At 46.7% G+C, this 22,437-nt stretch overlaps 2 protein-coding genes across 2 annotated transcripts; both read right to left on the bottom strand.

Annotated features, from left to right (window-relative positions):
- Positions 1-520: 520 nt before the first annotated feature.
- On the bottom strand, positions 521-5,174 carry TLR4 (toll like receptor 4). The gene is made up of 3 exons (XM_068414029.1): positions 5,058-5,174; positions 4,074-4,240; positions 521-2,780 (listed from the first exon to the last, which is right to left on the bottom strand). Exons 1-3 carry the CDS (start codon positions 5,172-5,174, stop codon positions 521-523), a joined length of 2,544 nt encoding a protein of 847 aa, XP_068270130.1.
- Positions 5,175-12,311: 7,137 nt separating this feature from the next.
- Positions 12,312-21,294, bottom strand: LOC137671013 (CMP-N-acetylneuraminate-beta-galactosamide-alpha-2,3-sialyltransferase 4-like). The gene is made up of 12 exons (XM_068414231.1): positions 21,277-21,294; positions 21,044-21,140; positions 18,850-18,907; positions 18,100-18,156; positions 17,278-17,393; positions 16,574-16,637; positions 15,603-15,701; positions 14,846-15,038; positions 14,371-14,499; positions 12,777-12,903; positions 12,537-12,595; positions 12,312-12,419 (listed from the first exon to the last, which is right to left on the bottom strand). The coding sequence occupies exons 1-12, from the start codon at positions 21,292-21,294 to the stop codon at positions 12,312-12,314; spliced, it is 1,125 nt and encodes a 374-aa protein (XP_068270332.1).
- Between the last annotated feature and the right edge of the window lie 1,143 nt (positions 21,295-22,437).

Here is a 22,437-nt window from a genome sequence, read left to right as displayed (position 1 = left end):
CCCCACTGCCCTCTGTAGGGTTTTCCCCCTGAGTCACGGTGCCTAAGGAGGCAGACCCAAGACTTTCAGAATCCAAATCTTGTTTCTGTTTCCCACCATTTTTAGAGCCAAGAATCCTGTACCTTTGCTCTCCCCTGAAGATCCTGGGGTCAACTCAAAGCAACAGACCCTGAAGTACCACTGGGTAAATGGCCCCAGGACCCTAATCCAGTTTCACAGGCAGACAAATGACAGTCACAGCAGTCCATCTATTCACCAGACCACCACAGCTGCATGGATTGCTGGACTAGCTCTGGTTGACAGCTACAGACAAACACAGAGCTCAGGCATGTGAAGCTCTTCTAGCTGTTGTCACTCCTTAGCTTGCAAGTCCCCTTGAGAAAGGGTGACCAGCAAGGCAGGTATTTCTGTAGTGCTTTTACAGTGCCTCCATCCACTTCCTCCAATTCTGAACAACCACAGAAGAACCAGCTTCTGAGCACCAGCCTGGGTGACAGGACAGAAGCAATCTTTCTTTCTCTCACATGAGCTTTACCTCCTCATGATTCCATTTTTTGCCTTCTAGTAGGACTCCTGTCAGCTGCCTCCAGAAGATGTGCCTGCTTATTTCCTTGTTTTTCCATTCGAGGTAGGTGTTCCTCTTCAGGTATCGGGACAGTCCCAGCCTCTGCCTCAGCAAGGCCTTATTCACTTCTTCTAGTACAATCATGATGATTCCAGCCTTTCCTTCAACAAGCTGCCAGGACTGGGCAATGTCAAACTCAAAGCTACACCACTTGCTCTCCAGAAAGTCTGTAGAGATGACTGCAATGACATTTCTGCTACTCAGAAAACCTTCTTGGATGATATTGGTGACAACGGGTACCCCTGGTAGGAAATCCCTGTAGTAAAGACAAAGATGGAAGGGAGGTGTTCCTCCTTCTAAGGGTTCCACCAGCTCTTTCATCACCCACTCTTGGTCTTTGCTGGAGTGGATAACAAATGCATCATAGGTGTCACCCCTGTCTGCAGAGTGTTTACACCCACTGAGCAGCACCAATGTGTAGTATAGCTGGAAGTAGTACTTGTAAATCAGGAAGAGGAACACCACTGCAGCGAGCAACATGATCACTGAGCATGCCACTGTGCTTGCATTGAGTTGGCAGGAGGACAGATCAAAGCTTGACAGGCTCACGTTCTTCATGTATGCAGGAGTGTGGCATATCATCAACTCCTTGTTGTGCAGTAGCTCCTGCTTTTCCTTGATCCATTTCAGAAAGTTTAGGTATACACAAGAGCATTCAAACAGATTTTGAGAGATGTCTAACAGGACCAGACTATCAGGCAGGATTTCCAGGGCTGAGTCCAACAGAACACTTAGCTGGTTGTTGCTGAAATCCAGGGCTGTGAGGGCTCGGAGAGGCTTGTAGACTACAGGATCAAAGATCAGTAGCTTATTATTGCTGATGTTCAGCTCTTTTAGTTCAGAGAGGGCATCAAATGTACTTGGATCTACCTGTACTAATTTGCAACTTGAAATATCCAAGCTGTGGAGGTGGCTTAAGTTTTTGAAGTTGTTGGCCAATTTATTGTTCTCAAAGGAGTTGCCTGCCATCTTGAGCACTTGCAAAGAGTTCAAGCCACAAAATGTACACTGTGATTTAACATGAGTTGTGGTATGGGAAATATCAAGGTAAATGAGCTTCTGAAGGGATAGAAAGACAGGGTAGGAGCCAGGACCAAATAACTTTGTGTGCTGAAGGTCCAAATATAATAAATTCTTCACATTAGTGAAATCTCCAGTCACTCCTATGTTAGAATTGAAGCTTAGGTTCAAGTGTTTCAAATTTGGACACTTGTGAAACTGAGGGGAACAGCAGCTAGTGAAGGAGAGATGATTCTCACTCAAATCTATGACCTCCAGGTTACTTAGACTCTCAAATTTCTGCCGGAAGCTATTGAGGTGTTTGCTCTTGGTAATACGAAGCACTCTCAGCTCCTTGAAAAGAGACAGCCTCACAGCAGGCACTTCCTTAAACTTGCACTCCTTGCATTCCAACTGTTTCACTTGAGAGAACATAGGAACCTCTGATACCTCTTCAAGTTGAAGGTCCACCAACCGAATACTGGAGACGTTGCCTATGCAGTTAAAAAGAGTGTCTGTGTTATCCTCAAATTCTCTGAAACAGATTAAGACAAACTCTTGCATTTGTACCTGACACAGTCCACTCAAGAGCCCTCTCTGAAAGTGTACCAATCTCTGACTGTCACTGAATTCTCCAACTACTAGTCTGTTGACCTGTAAACCAGTCAGGCCTTGAAGAGAAGCGTGCATCACACTGAAGTTCTCAAAAGAGGACCTTAGGACAAGCTCACCAAGGTGAATCCTTGCAAAGGACCCTGGCTCTATGTATTTTATATCATTCAAGGAAAGCACCAGTGTGAGGTTGAGCCTGTTCACTTCCCTCAGGGCATCAAGGTCTCCTTTGGAGATATATGTGATCTTGTTGGAGAAAAAACTCAGGTGCCTGAGAGAGGTCAGGTTGGTGAAATACTTGGGAAGCTTCAAAGAAGCAATGCTGTTGTGGCCCAAATTCAGCTCCTGCAGGGTATGCAAGTGTCCAATTGGTAGGTCAGTCAGAGAGGCTCTGTTGGTTTCCACCAGTACTAGTTTTTTCAGAGACGTTAAGCCATAGAAGGCTGCTGTCCCCAGGTACTGGAGGGAATTGGCAGTTAAAATTAAGGTGGAAAGGTTATGAAGATCCTTAAAAGAGTTATCTTCTATTGTATGGATGTGGCACCTGTTGGGCAGGAAAAGAGAATAAATGTGCATGAAACACTCTCCCTGTCATTACATGTTCACTAACACTACTGCACTAAGTGCTGGTGCAACATTCCCAGGCTCAGCATCACGCTGAGGGTTGGTTTGGCTTTACTGTGCTGGGCAGCGCCAGCACTCCTGGATGTGCAAAGGGAACCCTTCCACAGCAGGAGATCTTCTCTCACCTCCTTGTCCCTCTCTAAATATTAAGTTCAATTGCAAAGCAAGAGACCTTAAACCACAGAGAAGGTCAAAAATTCATGCAGGCAGCAGGAAAGAAGCATTTTAGCTTTCTGTTCAGTCCAAAGTAACATCATAATGACCATCACTGATGGCAGAGCCAACCAGATACAGCACTCCCTCACACCTTGCACCTTCACAGCCTTCAGACTGTCACTTCAGCCACATCTGGGCAGTGCCACTGGCATCAGCATGATGCAGCAGTGGTAAAGCTCACAACTCTGACAGCAGTTTTGCTGATGATATCTGAGAGGGAACAGACCCCAGGCCATGATGGCTCTAAAGGAGAAAAGGGAGAGGGAAAAAGAGGGTGTCCACCTAAAGATGGTTTCACATGAGAAGATCCAAAATTTGAGACCCAAATCCATTCTACAATGAATTCAAGCAAAATTAACTTTATAGGCCAGCCAGCGCTTTACAGCAAACCTGCTCTGTCACTCAGCCACTATGGAGCTGTAACTGTGATGGGACTGAGTGACATTTTTCAGTGAAACAATTTACCCAGAGAAACTGTTGTCTCAAGTCAATGGAAATTATACATCAATTCAAATTTGCTAATAAGCCTCCCCCATCTCCTCCCCCAGATATATGAGAAGGGAAAAGAGAATATGTTGGTATTTGAAAACAGCCTTTTAGAAAATGAATGTACCTTCATTTTAATTTTTTTTTAAACTGTGATTAGAAAAACAGCTCACCCAAGATGTTCCACTTCACAGTTTTTTGTAACAGTGAAAAGACATTTTTCTTGTTCAGAGAGAAGTAAAACATCTTCCTCCTCCTTCTCATATCCCTACCTACAAGATCAGACTGACAGACCCAGCGCTGCGCAGAGGGTGTGCACTCAGTAACTGCACTAAAAGCTGCACATCACTTGACCATGGGGATGTGCAGAAAGATGGACACAGGGATAAATTCACAAGCAAAAAAAAAAAAAAAATGAACAGCCAAGACCAACAGAACCCAAAATAAGCAACCACAGTGGCCCAGGTGGTGAAGCAAGATTTAGCAGTATCCACATAAAAGAGCTCATTACCTTGTAAGATCCAGAAGCTGCAGTTCAGGGACTGATGAAAAATAATTTGACCCCAGTGATTTCAGATTGCTGAAACTGAGATCCAGGTTCTGGGTGGTATTTGGGACTTCAGCAGGAACTCCGGAGACATTCAGTCCCATGCATCTGAAAGCTTTGTCAGGGATGACCTGTAACAGTGGCAGATCCAGTCATGGTCAACATCTGCTCTTCATGAAGTGCCAGAAAATTACATTGTCAGGGAAGCAGGAACAGAATGACTAACCTTGTAGTTAAGTTCTAAATGAGCTACCCTGAGTTTTAGGAAATAATCTTATATATCCTAAGCAGCTTTCCCACTTCTAATAGAACCAGTCCTACTCCCCAGGAAGAGCTACATTTCTTGCAGATTGAAGCAGGTGCAAAACTACAGGACAGTGTTCCTTGAGGCTATGGGTGAACCGGCAGCAACCTTTGAGAGAGCCAGCAAAATAAACACACAGGGATGCATTGTGTGTCCAGGATCAGCTCTCAGCTGTCACACTGCAGATAAGCAGGCAGTTCTAACCACAGTTATGATGTAAGTAATAATTGCCAGCAAAAGCTTGAAAAAGGCAGTTGATCAGTGCCAGGTACTTGGGTTATCGGTGAAATCACTCTACAGTACAAATCAGGTGAAAAGACTGTGTTTTGCAGAAAATATAGTCAAGGCTTGGATCTCTTCCTGAAGGGAAACATAATTTATTAGATTAACTGTACTGCAGTAACCTCAGAGGTACAGAAAGCCAACAAGAAGAAATGGTTCATGCTGCTGGTTCTGGTTCTCAGATGTTTTTGAGACCAGCATTTACTTCAAATACTTCAATTGCCTTGGTAACAGCCTTGGAAAAAAGATGGGCTTTCATAAGACAACTAACACACAAGAAAAAACGCACAAATCTCCCAAGCAGAGGGGAAAAATGCACCAGAGAAACAGAAGGATTTTGTGCTCATTTAGAGGTCACGTACCTCCAAACAGGGATTGAGGAGGCAGCCTGCCAGCTGTGATGGGACAAACGCCAGCAGCAACACAAGTGTCCACAGAGGAAGAGCTCCTCTCCTGGGCATCTTCAGGAGGCCAGGCATGCAGGAGAGAGCAGCATGGATATCACTCAAGGACCTGGGGTGAGAAACCTCCTGAAATGCCAAGCGTTGTGTTTCACCACTCCTGTTTCTCACTGCACGTCACTGAGAGTTGCAGAGAACAAGGAGGGAAGTGAAACGGATAACTGCCTGGTTTCTAGACATGCTCTGAGTGAATTGCTTGTCTTGCAATGGTTTTTAAAAAAATGTTTTTAAAAAAACAAGAAAAAAGGAAGTAATGAAAGGTATAGTTTGGGCTAGAAGTTAAAGAGGAATATGGTTTGTATCAGTGTGTCACTTGATTTGATTGTCTCAGATTAGCTCAAGTCCAACTGGCAAAAAAAACCCAGAAACTTTTGTGAAATTCTGAGTCCAATTTCTGGAAGGTCGTGCTTCACATCCCATAATTCAAATGCACTGGGTAGAGCTAATGACTCTCTGCCTTTGTGCCCCTGCCATGCTCCCAGCTACACCACACTGGCAAGTAGTGGAGAAGTGCTCAGCTGTGGCAGATGTTTTCCTGAGCCAGGTAACAACAGGTTTGTCTATGGCCGAGCTCCTGTGAACATGCACTTGGGTTTCATCCGTCTGGTTGGATCTCAGTATCGCAATTATTGCAGGAACGAGCACATGGCCAGGCACAAGGAGTAAATACTGGAGATTCATAGAGCGGTCAGAGCCCAGGACCTTACACTCCTCACCATTTCCTTGGGTGGGTGGGTTGCTGAGGGCAGCAAGCTGGGAGAGGCACAAACACCCCAGCTGGGCTTAGAGCTGCTATCTGCCCTGGTCATGCCTGAATCTGCGTTTGATGCCTTGCTACAAAAGTGAGTACATCTCAATACCATCCTTAATTTACAGTGCAGACACAGCTATTGTTTCTGGAAGAGGCTTTGTAAAACCTCACAGTTGGCAATATTAATTTAAATCAGCTGTGAGCCTTCTAATAAAGCTCCCTGCCTTCATTTACTCTGATAAATGATAGTGCATTCATGTATCTACTCCTGTCTTTCTGTAGATAACTAAGAAGCGTTACTGGGGATCCAGCCATAGGGTTGCTGGGTATTATTAACACCACATAGACAGAGACATTGAAAAATGTGAGCCGAGGATGGGATACTAGTCTAGAAGTAGACAGAACAGGGAATGACTACTCATGAATGTCTATGAAAATTAATATTAAATATAAGCTGCAGTAACAGTCCATTGAGCAACACACTTATAAAGAAAAGTTTAAAGTATGGCGGAGGGAGGATTGGACTTCTTTGGCAGGTCAGTAGAGGGCCACTGATAGATGGGGAAATCCTAAAATAACAGATGATCTCTGCGATGAAGAACACATGGCAGCACAATGGGAGCTAAAACCGTCACCCTGATGTGCAGCCAGATAGTGCCCATTAAGCCAGCAGACAAAAAGTTTGTTGAAATGGGGCTAGTTCTGCAAAATCCCTGTTCTGAAAAGCCTCTCGTGATTGCAGGTATTTCCTTTTACAGATGGAATCAAAAGTGAATGGAAACAATTGCTGACTGCTTCAGTGCCTGGATTAAGGAAATTGGCAGAGCATCATGTGTCTGCAGAGAGGACAAATGAGTGCATCTTTTAGTATTCAATATGCAGAATGAAGCAATCCACATTTAATTTTTATCTAAAGCTGAAATGAGCCTGAAGTATGCTCTAGAAATTACCATTTCAATGGAGACTCACTGAAGATGCTGGAGAGTTTGGGAGCATCACAAGATCCATGCAACAGCCATGCTCAGAGGGCAAGTGGAAAGTAGAGCTTGAAGGACGTTCAAAGAATGTGCTGCTCCTATCACAAGAGACAGTTTCACAATGCACGTTGTAATTTGTTCAAGGACAAATCATATAGAAACTGCAAGGGATGGGGCACAAGGAGAAAACATGCAAGCTAGCAAATCAATCCCAGCCACCAGTTTAGAAAGTCGATGCTGGTTAACTTCATATTCTTCAGCTTGCGTACAACAATGTGCAAGGACTGTAGAAAGCCATAATGTCTACATAATTGCGTCTTTCGGTTCACAAGAAACAAAAATATTATTTGGAATCCTTTAAAGTGACAAGAATAACATCTAAAATGAAACGTGATTCACTGTGCTGGCAATTTGCTGGTGGGATCATCAAAGATCTCTTAGAAAGGCGGTGTTAAAGAAAATCTGTTTCTAAAAACACATGCCCAAGAAATCTTTGTTCTCTTGAACATTATTATGATATAAGTAACACAACAGCAGACAGCGTATACTCAACCTCTGATCTCAAGCAAGGCATTACATAGCGTAAGATGGCCACAACGTAGCTGCACTGACAAAACATCTTGTACTCGCTCATATTGAAAGAAAATAATTTGAGAGCTCCAGCCAAAAAGAAAAGTTAGCTAAACTCTTGGACAAGACAACTGGTGATAGCCATGAAAACAGATAGGGCTGTCTGTATCTATGGTGATTTCAAGGTCACAGCTAACACAATATCACATGTAGATCAACAGCTATTACCCAGAACAGAAGATATATTTGCCTCAGTAGTCATCCTAAGCAGTTCCCCAAGTCTATCTGCAGATGGAGGCTGAGGAACACGGCAATAACTATTTCAAGATTAAATCAACCAGGTCTTATTTTAAGAGAAAGGACCATCTGTAACAACTATTTGGTTGTGAGTCATGGATCAGACAGGAGAGAGCATTCCTGAGATGCTGGCACTTCCACAACGCAGTATTTGTGGAGCTAGAGATTGGGAGCACCACAAGAACTTCCAAAAGTACTCGAGAAGCTCAGGCATGTGGTCAGGCTGCACCAGCTGATCCAGTATTGCTCTCAGATGGGCTGCAGCACTGTCCACATGCACCTTCCTAACGAGCACAGTATCAGCTAATACAACTCAGCTCAGCAGCCACCTGTGGTGAATTAAGCTTAAATGACATCACGTTGCAGCTGAGGTCTAGGCTCAGGGTGTGTAGACAGTGACCAAGCCCTTGAGGTTCAGCTGACACATCACCAGTCCTTATACTCAGCAAGTCAGTCACCTGTCCAAGTCTGAAAGGTTGTCTGAGTGGATAGGAAAAGCAAAAGGAAATGCCTCAAAAATTTATCAGTGTGTTGAATTTTCCCAGACATTTTGCTGGGAAAAACAATTTATATAAATCACACGGAAAAATAGGGAAAAAAAAATCTGAAAATGGCTTTAAGATCCTTTTGCTGCAAATTCCACAAAGACATTGCTTCCTGGAACTGGTGAGTCATCGCCTCTCACAGCTGCCCGTGGCTGAGCTGTCAGACACAGGATGGAGACTGCGCTGAACCACACGCACCCTGCACCAAGGCTGGTGAAAGAGCTGAGAAACTGCTATCATCAGCACAGGTCCTTACCAGAGTGCCTTGAGGCCTGTAGCTCTCACTTGTGATGCTTCCCCACACGAAGTGGGTGTAATAATCTCACACTTGATGGAAGATCAGCCTGGAAGACCTATTGCCTTTGCTTCTGGATCTCGCATCTTTGAAGAAGAGAACAACGTTCAGATTGAGAGAGAAACTCTGCATTTAGTTTGGGGCGTTAGACAGTTTCGCTGCTGTCTGTCCGAGCAATCATTGACTCTAGTTAGAGCTCATTTAACTGCTAGTTTCAAAGCAAGGAGCATCAGTAATGCAGATTGCTCGTCATGCCTGTGACTGTAAGCGACAGGTAAGGACACAGTGGAATCACAGTCTCTACATGCTATAGAGCACAGACCAAGCCCCAGTCCATTGCAAATGGTGCCACCTAAACCAAACAGAATCCAGCATGGCTAAGGTGTTTCCCAGTGTAGAAAAGTACATATACTGGTGTACACAGGGGAAAGAAAAAAAAAAAACAAAAGCTAGTGTCCAAGTTAATTTGATGAAAAGCAGCCAAGCCTACACTGAAGCAGGTAATGTGTGTCATCAGATGGGCTATTCCCCAAAGCCAAGGTCATATGAATACCCCAGAACTATTCAAAAGCTATTAGGGAAGAACTGTGTCAAGTAACCAGGGACAAATACACAACTAGAAGGAGTGATTAATCAGTGTCAAGATAGTTACTATCTGTGGCAGCTACTCCATATGGACTACGTCAGGTCAGTTAGGAGCCCTATATTTTACTGAAGTCAATGTTTAATCTAAACGGTTGGAAGGATTTCACACAGATGGTGGAGGCATCCAGACTCGCTTGCCAAGCATTCGTGGACAGGCAGTGAGTGACGGTGGAGCTCCCTTGATCCCTGGAGAGAGGCAGGCTGGCAGCAAACAGCCCAGCAGCTCCCTGCCCTTCTGCCTCGGATGAACCATGGTCGCCCCTTGGCTGGCCACAGAGCTGGGGATTCGGTGTTGCCATCGATGTGAGGATGTGCGCAGTGCATGAAACGTGCTGTGCTCAGAGGAGTGTACTTGCCTTTCCGCAGCCCTGAGAAAGGTGGATTTACCACGTCAGACCCATGCTAGCTTTGCCACTGAAGCAACAATAGGACTTATTTTTTCTTTACCCCTCCCTTACATCCTTATTATGGTATCTCATAGCCTAATTTACATATGTTTAGTATTACTGTGGCTTTGCCTATCCTACTTATTCCACCTCCTTTCCCCCAGTTCTCTTGATAATAATGAGTCTGCTGTAGGGCAAGGATTTATTCAGACTATCAAACACGAAAGGTGTGTAGGGCATGGAGGACTGCAGAGCTCAGATTTTTTAAACTGGGCGCAAGAAGGGTTGATTTGGGGATTCAGTGCCACCATCAAAGCACGGTTAAATACTAAGCCCCTACTGCATTGCCCTGACACTCTGGGAAAGTTTGAAACAAGAGGCAGCTCAGATGAATGGTGGTTACCTGGAGATATTACAGAACCCTGTTTGGGGGAAAAAACAGCCAGCTCTTAAACATGAGAGCAAAAAGCTGTGCAGCAGACCTGCTTGCTGCAGGTACTGAGAGCACTGCCACAGGCAGTGACCATGCTAAGACTCTTGAGCCTCATGTTTATTGTTTCACTACCACGACCTGACCACTACATGACAGGAAAATGTTGCAACAACTGCGGCAGAAATTGCAGACACAGCTTCTGCAAGCTGTGGTGAAGTTCTTGTACACACGTTAAGTAGAGAAAAAAATGTAAACCATCTCCTGGGGTTAGTTCATAGCATGCTTTATACATCAGCTTTTAGTCATTAAGATTTTTATGCCATTTTACTCTACCAGGAGAAGAACATAGAATATTAATTGTCCACATAGTTGAGAGCCCACTTTCATTACTTGCAAAGCAATAAATTCCAAAAGAGTGGTCGAGCCAGTTCCAAATGTGTATTTGCATGCATTTGGAACACCATACTTTTGGAATCTGCAGAACCTGTGTGGCTATTATGCATTATTTAGAGAGTAAAGACTTATTTGTTTACAGAGTAAAACCCAAAGCCAGTGTTTAGCTGATAAAGAGGAATTGATTAAAACACCCCTTTTTCTCCCAAGCTCAGTTCAGTTCTGTTTGCAAGTGCAAGAGGAGGTCATCCCCTTTCAGCCTTCAAGTGACCTTTCTCAAACTGAGCTGAACCAGGGCCTTTAGTTCTTCCACCAGTCTCCCTGGGCGAGGCAGCTTTAGGGGACTTTGGTCAGCATTTCTTTGGCCATGAATTGCATGCACCAACGAGGACAAAGACATTTCAGCTCCAATGGAGGAGGAACCAGTCTGGCCAAAAGGGAATAGCAGTGAGAGCAAGATGAAGGGCATTAACCCTTTGAAGATCATGAAAGACAGGAAAGCTTTCAGGCAGCAGGGCTGAGATACTGGAAGAGAAGTTACCCAGGAAAAGGATTGACACAAAGAGCACAGAAAGTGCCCTGAAAGCCTGACCACAGTGAAGGGGAGGGAGGAAGGAAATGGAAGCGAAAGCAGAAGTTTCATCTCCCGTGGAAATAGTTAGCAAGTCTATGGGTACTGTCCTAATGCTCCCACACCCCAAATGCTGCTGCTGTAAGACACATGCAGCCTGATGTAAGTTAAGCCAACCCCACTCTTAAGAGTTTGCCCTCAAATAGCTATGCAGGAGGACCCTCCTCCCCAACGAGCACCTGACTGAAGAGGCTGCAGCGAAGTGGTTGTACCAACAAAGCCATCAGCTTGTAGGTTCATCATTGTAGGTTCTTTCCACTGGTAGAGGCAGCATTTTGGTGAGGCAGCAACTGAAGTGAACGCATGATGATAACAGGCCAGGAAGAAAGTAGCAACGAGAGAAGAAGGAGAAATATGACATAGCTGCATCCTGGAAGGAAGCAGTAGAGGATGAGAAGACGTGGAATGTGGACATAAGCCAGCAACAGATAAGTGGGGGTTTAAGGGTCCTTAAGTGGGGGTTCTTAAATGTGGAAGATCTTCAATGCACAAAGTAGACTTGACAGGGTGGCTCCATGCTTAGAACAAGCTGGAAGAGACATGGAAACCTCCGGACAGCAAGTTGAGGGGGAAAAAAAAACCCCACAAGAGGGGATTACATGGGGTCATAAAGCCATGAGAAGATCCCAGAGGAGATACTAAGGTAATTGTCCTGACCAGAAATCCCCCTCCCACAAGACAGTGCCAACTCCTTGAAACCAGAAGTGCATTTATTCTCAAACAGAAAATAAAAGAAACATTTCTTGTTTTGTGCAGACATTAATGTTTCCCAACAATTAGCAAGACAGTGAAATCTCTGAGTATTCAACCTGGCCCTTTTCCAAAGTGATGGGTATGACTCTCTCTCACTCCAACCTGCTTAGGAAGGAGTTTGAAATCTCATGGCAGGTATCGCACCCTCACCCTCTCCCTTTCTCAGGGGCTGAAGACCAGCTTAACATCTCAGTTTAGTGCTTTTCACAAATAACTGATGAGCACAGGACGGCTGTTAAGAGGAGGGGATTACCCAAGGCAGAAGGGTTGTGCAACACTCCACCCTCCACAACAGTCAGCGGTGGAAACCAGAGGCCATCAGAGGAAAGGGCAAGCGCTCTGAATCTCAGGGATTCATCTCCCACCCCGCATGCGACAGGACATACTGTGAACTACTCAAAACAGCCTGGAACAAGGGCAAAGCCCAGCTGGGATCGTCAGTGGTGTCTGGAGGGGATAACAAGCAGCACAGCCCTCTCTCAGCAGCTCTGGGCCTGGAAGGAAGGGCTGGCTATGTCAGCAATCACCCCTGATTTGATCATTTTCAGCAGCCAGTTCGTCTCAGTGGTGGTATTGTGGTGAAAGAGCTGCAGGGACAAGAGAGGCAAAGTCATAGATTATTCATTACAGTGCCCCTCATCCTGCCCAGCCCAACTTTGCCTGCAGCCCCTTGCCAGATTCCCACTGCACAGGGTCCTCCTCACCAAACTAGGACAGCTGAAAGGCACCCTGAAGGTGCCAGCATCTGTGCCCAAGCTGCTCTCTGAGAACAAAGCATGTCCCAACACATCCCCTTGGCGTGTCCCAGCAGGAATTTCCATGGGTGACACCATAGCTACCAGACCTCTCAGCTGCTCGACTCCCAGCTTTATCCGGTGGGTTCCCCTATGGAGGACACCTTAGTTTGCAGGGGAGGCATTTCTACCTTTTTTTCCCTGAGTGACCTGTATTGTAATAATGTATTGGTGTGGTATTGTCATGGTTGCCAGGGTAACCAGAGCCTGCAATATTGACCTCTTGGTGTATATGGAGGGCTAAGTTCAAAGCAGTGATTCCCGTGGTGGCATATCTCTGGGAAGGCAAAAGAGAGAACATCTGTTTAGGATTTCAGACTCATAGTTCTGCAATACTGACACCAGCAACACCTTTGCAGCTGGGACCAGTAGCTTTTTCCACACTCAGTATAGCAAGAAAATACATAAATAAAACAAGGCAGATGCCTGGACAGCACTCTCAGAACTCAGCCAAGGAACATCTTATGAAAAGGTGCTGCAGAAGATGAGGGCTCAGGTACATATGACCTCTAGGAAGATAAAACATAGAGCTCCATGGAAATCAAAAAGCTTCAAATGGATGGGATCAGCATGCTTTTTAACAAATCCACATCCATGAAGGAGCCTATACAAGGTCTCTGCATCTCTGTCTCTTCCATGTGCCTCTTTGTGTGCATTCCCTGCTGGCAGCCCTCATGTGATACCTCACTTTTAATCCACGCATTAAATTCCTGTCCCAGGCTTGCGTGTTACAAAACTGCCTTGTGCTCATGCAAAGCTAACACGGCCATGTACAAAATCAAATGCTGCCTTAAAAGCCGTGTGACTGAGCAGCCCAGCCACCATGCTCATGAGCAGCTGAACGTGCTCTCTGGTCCCCCAAGCCTAACTGAGCACATCTCGGTCCTCACCTGGATTGTCCCACTTTGCACTTTCCAAACGTTTTAGCAGGGAAATGTGCTTTTTTTACAGCGTTGCTTCAGCAGTCAGGGACTTGGCTTTTAATCTCGTCCCCAGCCAAGAGTCAGTGCATGACCTTGGACAAGGTTATTTTGCCACACCAGGCCTTCAAGATTCTCCTGCATTTGTTGCAGATTATAAACATCCTAGTAGTGCCTGGCAGGCTTAAAGTTAATTAATGATTGCACAGCACCATCACAAAGATCATAAGGACCAAAGACAAAGTATCATTACATTCATTAATGAAATAATTCTCCATCGTGCAGTGAAGGGGAAATCTGTGCTCCAGAAGCAGTGGGCGTAACAGCCAGCCTCAGGCCAGAGAACTGTGAGAACGGAGTGTTTCAAGGAATGCCAACCAAAATTCCTCCCATTTTACACTGGCTAATTATCAGAAATGGTCTTCAGACAGGGAAAGCACAGAAACATGTATGAAAGGGCTTATACAACACAGCTGCTCATCACTAGAGAACCAGGTTTTCTGAGATCTAGATGTATGGACAGAAATATAACTCTAAAAAGGGATTGGAATGCAAAATGGCAAGAGGTGATGGGGCAGGCTGGAATAACACTGCAGTGCTGTGACAGGTGGGGAAAAGTCTTCCTTTCCTGGGTAGGAGCAGGACTCCAAACCTGAAACACCACACTTCAGGGAACGACTGCATTTCTAGTAAACGCAGTAAAAGACTAGCCAATCTAGTGAATAGGATTTTCCTTCCCCTTGCATGGCACCGAAGCAGTAAGGTACAAGGGAAGACACAGAACACTGGTGCTCATCTGTCTCCTCTCCAGTACAGTATCATACCCTACTTGACATGTTCAGCTGCAGCAGTTTGTACATCACTTTGTAGGTGACATATGGATTGAGAATACGTAGCTGAGAGATGTTCCTGTTCCATTCCTGGGGGGGCTGATGCCAAAACCCCACCTTCATCTGGGGGAGAAGGGCAGAGAGATGCTTAAGGCATGCACATGCACACCAGACAGTGCCATGATAAAGACCTCTGAGTTAGCTGTGGTCTACTGCTCTGGCTGGGTGCTCAGAAGGACTCAGGATCCCGAGTTTGGAGAAACAAAGGTTCTTCTGGTCTTTTCCGCTCATTCCCATGCACCCGTCTCCAATGTGGCTGAGACTAGGGACTTTCTAATTAGTGAAAAATAAGGTCTCAGGTGCATTATGCAGCTCATTAAATACTTGAAAGATACATGATTATTAGAGCTATTGAATATGTCACTACAAATAACCTGGTTTCAACCTTCCCTCATTAAAGACATCTCACCTTATTCCTTGTTTTCAGCAATATTTCCCTCAGCCAGAGGAAATCCAGGGGCCCGAATGTGACAAACACCACCAGTGTAACATTGTCTTTATTTTCCAGAGGTTTGGGCAGAGCTGACTCAAGGAAGAAGCGACAGATACTGGTTCTCTTGCTCACATCTTTCTTGCGCTCTTTGACGGGAGCACCATTTAATCTGAGAATCAAAGCCAGAATTTGTCCAGTTTCAGTACCACTTGTTCCCAACCATGGAGGCAGCTGTGTGCTATCAATCAGATACATGCCTGGCCATGTGAACTCACTTGAGGGCACCAACACACACTATGGCCCAACCTGGCAGTCTGGTTCCATTGTGTGCGGCACCTCACACAGACACACCACTAGTTCCTCCCTTGCAATAAAAAGGCAGACAGCAGTGGCAGACTACCAGTATTTTTCAGATAGGGAAGTGAGGCACAGAGAAATTAAATTACTTTCTCCAGTCAGAATAAAAATGCGTGTAGTCCTGTAACACTGGGATCGCCTGCCACTCCACCGAGCTGGAGATGGCTGTCCAGCTCCCAGGTACACCACCTGTGAGTGAGCGGTACATATTCTGGCTTGTGCAGTGCCTGTGCTTGGCCAAGAACTGCAAGAAAGTTATTCAATTACCTGAGCTCATGGATCCTAGATATTACGTTTGCCAGGCAAGAAAGTCACATGCACATTACCACTGCTCAGCCTCTGCTTAATTGTTAAGGCTTTAGTAAGGATTCAGTACCTTATGATAATAACATGGTGAGAGGCAATCATTTTCCCAAAGCATTGGCCATGGATGGAGTAGCCATTGCTGACCACAATGCACCTTTGGCACCATAAGCTGGCAAAAGAATAGATTGCAAGAGATGAAGTCCATCTCTGACAAGTGTCTCCACCAGGTTAGATCAGCATCCCCTGAGGGCCTTTTCGATGTTCCCAGGTAACTCCTGGGGTGGCATCAGAGGAGCAAAGCCCTGACTAGTAGGGCTCCAGCTGTATCCTAGACAGATGAGTCTTACCTTAGTGACCACAAGGCAATGCAATGCCATCAACATACCAGAAAAATTGTGAGGGATCTCCAGTTAGCTAGAGGACACAAGACGCTAAAGAAATGGAGAGAAAGTCAAGTGTGGACGTCCAGCAGACAGCAGTAACTAGGAGGGTGAACCTCTGCTTAACACATGCAGTGTATTGTAGAGAGGAAGAATGAGAGTCCACAGAATAATTTCTCTAATGAATTAGAGGAAAGAAGAAGGGCCCAAATGAAACTGTGTGCCAACAGCTGCCACAGTCTACTTCACTTTCTGCTCTCCCTGAATGTGGGCAGGAAGAACTGAGGGAAGCACCCAGCTTTCCAAGCCCTGGACTGTCACACTTGGGATGGAGTTAGAGTAAGAGAAAATATATGGGATGGGGCAACACTGAGAACAGAGATCAGGGTATGACAGAAGTTAAAGGAGGGAGCTGGGATCTAGCAGTTTAAGTTCATCAGTACAAGAGCTGCTTGAAAGGGCATATTTAAAAGGGAGAGAAAGAGAAACCTACTGAGAGAGGAGATGAACAGTGACAGGAGTGAGAGGCAGAGAAGGCTGTGAAGTTGAGCACTAAGAGAGAGAACTTCAAGTAGCTGCAGAAACCAGTGCTCTCAACCCAACTATCACTTCCCTCACACGCCTGCTCCCCCAACACCCATCTCCAGCCCAGCCTTCATACCAGCCAAAGGATGCAGGCAACTCCTGCTGTGGAAGAAGCTGCAGTGTGGTAAAAGCGGACAGAACTGGAAGATAAGAACTTGAAGAGTCATCTTCAGGGAAGAAATGTGGCCCCACCACTGCCAACGGGCCAACTCTCCTTTTTCTTGTGCTCTAAAGATATAGGTTTCATCCTTTCATAAAGTGCCAAGACACTTTACATGGGAGAGCCTGCTCAAACACTCCTCTTGTCACATCCATATGCCCAATCCTGTCCAAACTGAGACATTTTTCCACATGAAAGGCATGAACTTTATGACCAGCACTACCAACAACCAACGCTGGTCTGTAGTACCTCACACTGAAAAAGGCAAAAGGCACTGACCCACTCAGTGTCTTCTCTCTGTTGGCATTTGGTAACTTCCACAATGGCTCCTGCTCCATCCACAAAAGCATTGCTGTCAGCTTTCCCCTTTCCATCCCTCCTGGCACAGCCAGAGCCTGTAGTTGAAGCACTTCCCCCTTCCTCCATCACCACCATCATGAGCTATGACCTTTTCTCAAAAGCATGCCATCCAGTCAGTCCAGATTTCCCCTGGTGCACCCTGGTGCCCAGCTGTATTTCCATCTCTGCAGCACCCAAGGCTGCCCCAAAAGGGGAAGGCTCTCCAGCTGCACAGTGTCCATCCAAGACACCACAATGCTGAGGGAAAAGTATTGCAATACCTGAGCTCTGCAGCCCAAAAGGCAGTTTACGGAACGACGGAACTTTTTCAAGCTCTCTTCTAAAAGGCCTGTATAAGGATTTGCTGGTCAGGAAAGGCTCCCAGTGAGATTCAAATGTACCAAGAGAGATTCAGAGGCAGCAGTTTAGGGATGAGTGGAGCAGTCACAGCAATATCAGACACAAGGTTTAGGGCAGCTGAAGCAGGCTGCATAATGAAGAGCTTTGGAAAGCTACTGAGCTATCCTGAAGTACTTCCCAGAAATGACCCATGTCTTTTACATATAGTGCTTAGTGCTGTTTCTAATCTACCTTCTGAGCAGCAGTAACAGCAAAATCTCATTTCCCTCCAGTTCTGCCCCCACGCCCAGTTCCTCTCCCTTTTCGGTCGCTCCTCTTTCTGTACGCATTCAGGGAACACTTATTCATCCTTTCATTGTTTATCCACAAGAGGAGAGACGCGCAGAATTCCAGTTACGTTTCCAATTTCATTTATTCATTCGCTTCATGACAAAGCTCATGACACCCATGACAAAGCCTTGCTGCACACTGATCAGTTCAACAGGGCACCTTTTCCCCTCTGATTGTCCTTCAGAGGACATTTTACGCACAGATCTGTATTGCATCATTCTGCTGACCTGCTGACTCACTTGTAATGGTGTCAAGATGCCATTGTGCAACAATTAGCTGAATGCTCTCTATTTCCCTTCCTGTGTATCTGCACATAAACCCCAGGCTGCCAGTCTCCACCCATCAGCAGCCACTCAGACACTGATTCATCTCTCAACAAAATTCCCCAAACAAATGAGACACGGCTAACAAACCTTCCAAGAATAGGCTTTCTCCCCACAAAGCATCTCTGACAAGCACCACGATGCTTCCTGTGAAAGAAACAAGATTCATTTCCTACTAGCCCTTGCTAAAGACTTTCAGATTGTGGCCTGAGAATCAGTGATAGTTCAGGAGTTCTCTTAAAGAGGTCTACAAATGTAGGGGTTTGAGCTCCTGACCATGTTGTCCTGTCTCCCAGCTCCTGAGCACTTCTGTCCCATGAACAGCACCGCCCACCCCCCAAGAGCACATAAAGGGCTCCTTGACACAAAGAAATTTAGGTGGCAACAGATCTCTAGAGAGCTAATGCCAAAGTTAGGTCAAGCCATTCAGGACCTTGAACAGCTTGAGTTTTAGAAAATCTTTGGCCTCAGGTAAGCCTCATTCGTTCCTCCAGACAGAGACAGGCAATGAATAGCACTGTGGGGTGTCCACAGGGCACTCTGTCAGTGACCCCCAGCACCAGGGAACCTCTGCTGCAGTCTAGCTAAGCCTTGCCAGGCTCATGGATGCTACTTCATCCTGCTACTTTTCCATCTGCCCTGCCCTCAAGTCGCTGCCAGGCAGAACACAGTCCTCCAAGCCCCCAAGGATTCACATTGTTGGGTGAGCTGTTTCTCACCCAGGTTTCATCCGGGGAGGGTGATTGCCTCTTCTTTCCACAACAATGAATTGTCCCCCAACTCTAACCCAGACCACAGTAGCACTAAGGACAGAAAAGGGAAGAAGAAAACATAACTTACTCAACGTGACTTTCATGGGAGTTCATCACAGAGTAGCACAGGCTCCTCACGCACAGACCTGCAGAAGGCAATGGAGAGTGACCCAGGCACAGCAGCCACACGGCCGCCGTACTACAGCTAGGAGCACCCCACTGCACAGCCCGCAGGACCTCTCCCTCCTGACAGCATCTCCCGAGCCCCTGCAGCTATCAGACCTGCAGACGAGCAGCCCCTGTTTCAGAGTTTGGAGCCTCCAAGTGGCTGTATTTGAGTTAGCCCCTTGCTAGACAAAACTAAACCAGGCCTTCTGGTGATTAACCCTAGTAAACGCAGCATCCTTTTCCTCAGCAGCCAAGGACACTTGCTTGCAAGCTCAAGCCTCACAGCGCTCCAGAAATTGCTCACATCAATCTGTAAAATGACAGGGCAACAATGCAGAGAAAGGAAGGAACTGACCATGGCACTCCCTGAGCCAGATAAGCCCTCAGCCCCTTGGCACGCTCCCCATGGGGCTGGCCTGGCCCCAAAGGCTGGCTCCCCTTCCTGGCACCCACAGCCCTCCTGGCTGTGCCCACTGCTGGGGTGAGCTGTGGAGTCCCACATGGACACCGTGGGCTCCCTCACTCCTTTCTTTCCAGAGCTGTCAGCTGGCTGCTCCTTGGGATGTCACAGGGGACAGGGGACCGTGAGGGCCTTCAAACAGCCCCTGTTGCATGAAGTGATCCATTATCCCACAGAGGCAGTAGGATGCAGCCACAAGCCACACCATGGTGCTTGGGTACATGCTCAGAGGACAAAAGCCTTTGCTGAGGACAGCAAAGGCTCACAGCAATAAGAAGAAATGCATATGCAGGAGAAATCCTCCAGTCCTGACCACGGTTGCTTCCCAGGCTGAAATCAAGAGGTTCATGCCAGAGAAAAGATTAGCCAAAAGCAGTTCAGTAACATGGATGATAGCATGTCTGAGCGGTTCTTCACCTTGAGCAAGGCACTCTGCTGATTCAGAGCATGAGCTCAGCTCACCCCGAGTGCCCTGCTCCACATGGGTGAATTTGGGACTGCGGATGTGGAAGGGAAAAAGTCCTCCATCATTTGCACCCATCTAATGAAAGTGACAGTGGTCACATCTTGGTCATTCAGCAGCAGTGATTTTTTCTGTGACAAACAACCAGCTTTTCAATGATGGTATGAAATTAGAATTGGGTTTCTTTTACTCTTGGAGGGAGATCACAAGCAGTTACATATGCTCATACAGGCACTGTATCAGTGTGTCTCTCCTGGACCTCCTACACATACTGCACAGAGGCTTTCATCAGCCGATTACTTCTGGGCTGCTACACACATGCACACAACACAGGTAAACACCCACCTCTGGACCTTAATCCTGCAAAGATCGCAGCAGCATTTATCAGAGGGTGACTGCTAGGCCTCCCACATACACAGAGGAATTTAATTTGTGTATCACACAAGCACATTAACCCTGCTCTATCCTCCCACAGTCCTGTGCACACATATCACACAGGATGCAGGTCTTGCATGGGTGTTTGCAAATATTAACGCTTTTGAAAGAAGTTGTTCCTCCTTTGCCCTTGCTGCAGAAGCAGCTTATTGGTGAGCATAGGGGGGAATTCACTTTAAAATTGTGCAAAACAACAGAAAGACTTTTAAACTTTGGGAAAAAAAGTCACATTTTAGATGATTTTTCTACTCTCCACACCCCCAAAGACATCCAAGATGACTTGATCTTCTAAAAATACACCCAACCCAAGCACAGTTAAAGCCTCTCTGGAGAAGGCCAGCTTTGCTAGTGACAAATGTGAGTGCAAAGCCTGTGCACAGCAGAGCTGCATATGGCAGGGCCATTTTCAGGAGCGGGCTCAGCATGTGGGATATACAACTGCTGGAGCAATCACCATGCCTGGGGCCTGTGCTCCCATTGCTGATGCCCCATGTATTGGGAGCACGTGGAAGTCAGCCCCATCTTAGCCTGTGGGGACACCTAAGGCTACATGTGTCTGATTTATGGAAACACAGCTCTTCCCTCCCCTCTTCTGTCACTTCCCATTTTTAGGTCTCTCCAGTGAAGACATCAGTGGCCAGGAGGGTCCCCTCCTTCTGTAGAGCCCCAGCCCAGCAAGGCCCTAGGGCAGGGGGACTCAGTGGTGAGTGCTGGCTGGGAGAGAGCACGGCTCAGCATGCACTGAGGTTTTCTTACCTACACAGAGCCAGATCACCAGCTTTTTCCACTGGAAGAAGGCGAAGAAGAGCCTCCCTGCTATGGATCTGGCGTTTGTGCCGTCTCCATGCGCAACCTGCAATGCAGTAGAGAAGACACCAGTCAAAAACAGGGCTGATGACAAGCTCTCTCCTGGCACTTTTGCAGAGACAGACAGGCTGGGTGCCCGTCCTGCAAGCCGAGACTTCCTGATGCCATGCTTCCGTCCCTACAGCGTTGGTCCTCGCCATGCTCTGTCTGCTGACCCAGAAGACCCCTGTGCATGGAGAAGAGCGGCTACATTGGGTCAGCATAGGCAGGCCCCAACCATACCCTCAGCCCCAGAAGCAGGCTCTAAACCAGAAACAGTGATCAGGATCAGTGCAGCTCATCCCACCACCTGCACAGGACCCGTGGTCACAGCTAGTGTATCCAGTAAGCACTGGAGGCATCTAACTGCCTTCCCAGGGACGTTTCCTTCTCACAGCCCCACAGTTTGTTCCTCCAACAAGGGAAAAGAGAGCCCACAAAGTGCTGCTTTCACTGCCAAGCAATAAAGTCCTGTGATCAGTCCTGTAAGCCATGGAGTTTGTAGTGTTTAGGTGTCAGAGTTTGACTGACAGCCTTAATTATATAGGGACAGCGTCACAGCTCAGAGAGACAATTGCTGGTTCAGGCTGGTAAAAAACAGCAATAATATGCTCCTCTCTTAGAGGGATGGTGCAGAAACTGAGCGCTCAGCTTACCCATCTGATGGTGATCATCTAATTATCCTCAATGAGCTAGATACAAATCTCAGCTCGGCAGGGGGAAGTGCTCTGTGGTGCTCTCAATCCACCCTCTTCCCCCTATACCATGGCCTGGAAAAAGACCATTGCAAAGCTGATTAATCCACCCAAGCAGATCCTTCTGCTCACTGCCACCCAGCTGGAGCACCACTGCCCTCGGAAACCCAGGGCTGGCAGCTGCTGCTTCCCCTGGCCATGCCAAGGAGCTCCAGTGATCCCCCAGCTGTGGGCAGCACCTGCAGTGCATCACAGCTGGCCTTAACTGGGAAATCCTGGTAGCATGATGTGCTTTAGGAAGGCAGGGTGTTTTTCTGGGTGGATGGGTGTACTTTAGGGGAAGGGTATTGGGGGTGTTTCCCAGAAAGGTCTTAAGATAGGGGTGTAGAAGGAGCTAGCTCATCTCTTCTGGCTTCAGAAGTACTGTGGGCATGGGAGTGGCTTGAGTGGGTGGCCTTCACAGGCTGCTGCTTTGCTTAAGAATACAAGGAATCGCAGAATCACAGAATGTTAGGGATTGGAAGGGACCTCGAAAGATCATCTAGTCCAATCCCCCTGCCGGAGCAGGGTTACCTAGATCATGTCACACAGGAATGCGTCCAGGCGGGT

Source organism: Nyctibius grandis, chromosome 16 (assembly GCF_013368605.1).
Source record: "Nyctibius grandis isolate bNycGra1 chromosome 16, bNycGra1.pri, whole genome shotgun sequence".
NCBI classification, from domain to species: Eukaryota; Metazoa; Chordata; class Aves; order Nyctibiiformes; family Nyctibiidae; genus Nyctibius; species Nyctibius grandis.
Note: the sequence above shows the minus strand (reverse complement) of the source record. Positions and strands in the feature narration are given on the sequence as shown.

What these genes read in the sequence shown, in the direction of transcription:
- LOC137671013 (XM_068414231.1), bottom strand. An exon ending in GGTGATCTGGCTCTGTGTAG is followed by an intron (nt 18,908 to 21,043) that starts GTAAGAAAACCT and finishes TGCCTTCTGCAG; the next exon opens with GTCTGTGCGTGAGGAGCCTG. An exon ending in TTGCCTGCATCCTTTGGCTG is followed by an intron (nt 15,702 to 16,573) that starts GTATGAAGGCTG and finishes TTCTTTTGCCAG; the next exon opens with CTTATGGTGCCAAAGGTGCA.
- TLR4 (XM_068414029.1), bottom strand. Translation starts at nt 5,174, where the DNA reads ATGCCTGGCCTCCTGAAGATGCCCAGGAGAGGAGCTCTTCCTCTGTGG. An exon ending in TCCTCAATCCCTGTTTGGAG is followed by an intron (nt 4,241 to 5,057) that starts GTACGTGACCTC and finishes CCACTGTTACAG; the next exon opens with GTCATCCCTGACAAAGCTTT. An exon ending in CAGCTTCTGGATCTTACAAG is followed by an intron (nt 2,781 to 4,073) that starts GTAATGAGCTCT and finishes CCTGCCCAACAG; the next exon opens with GTGCCACATCCATACAATAG.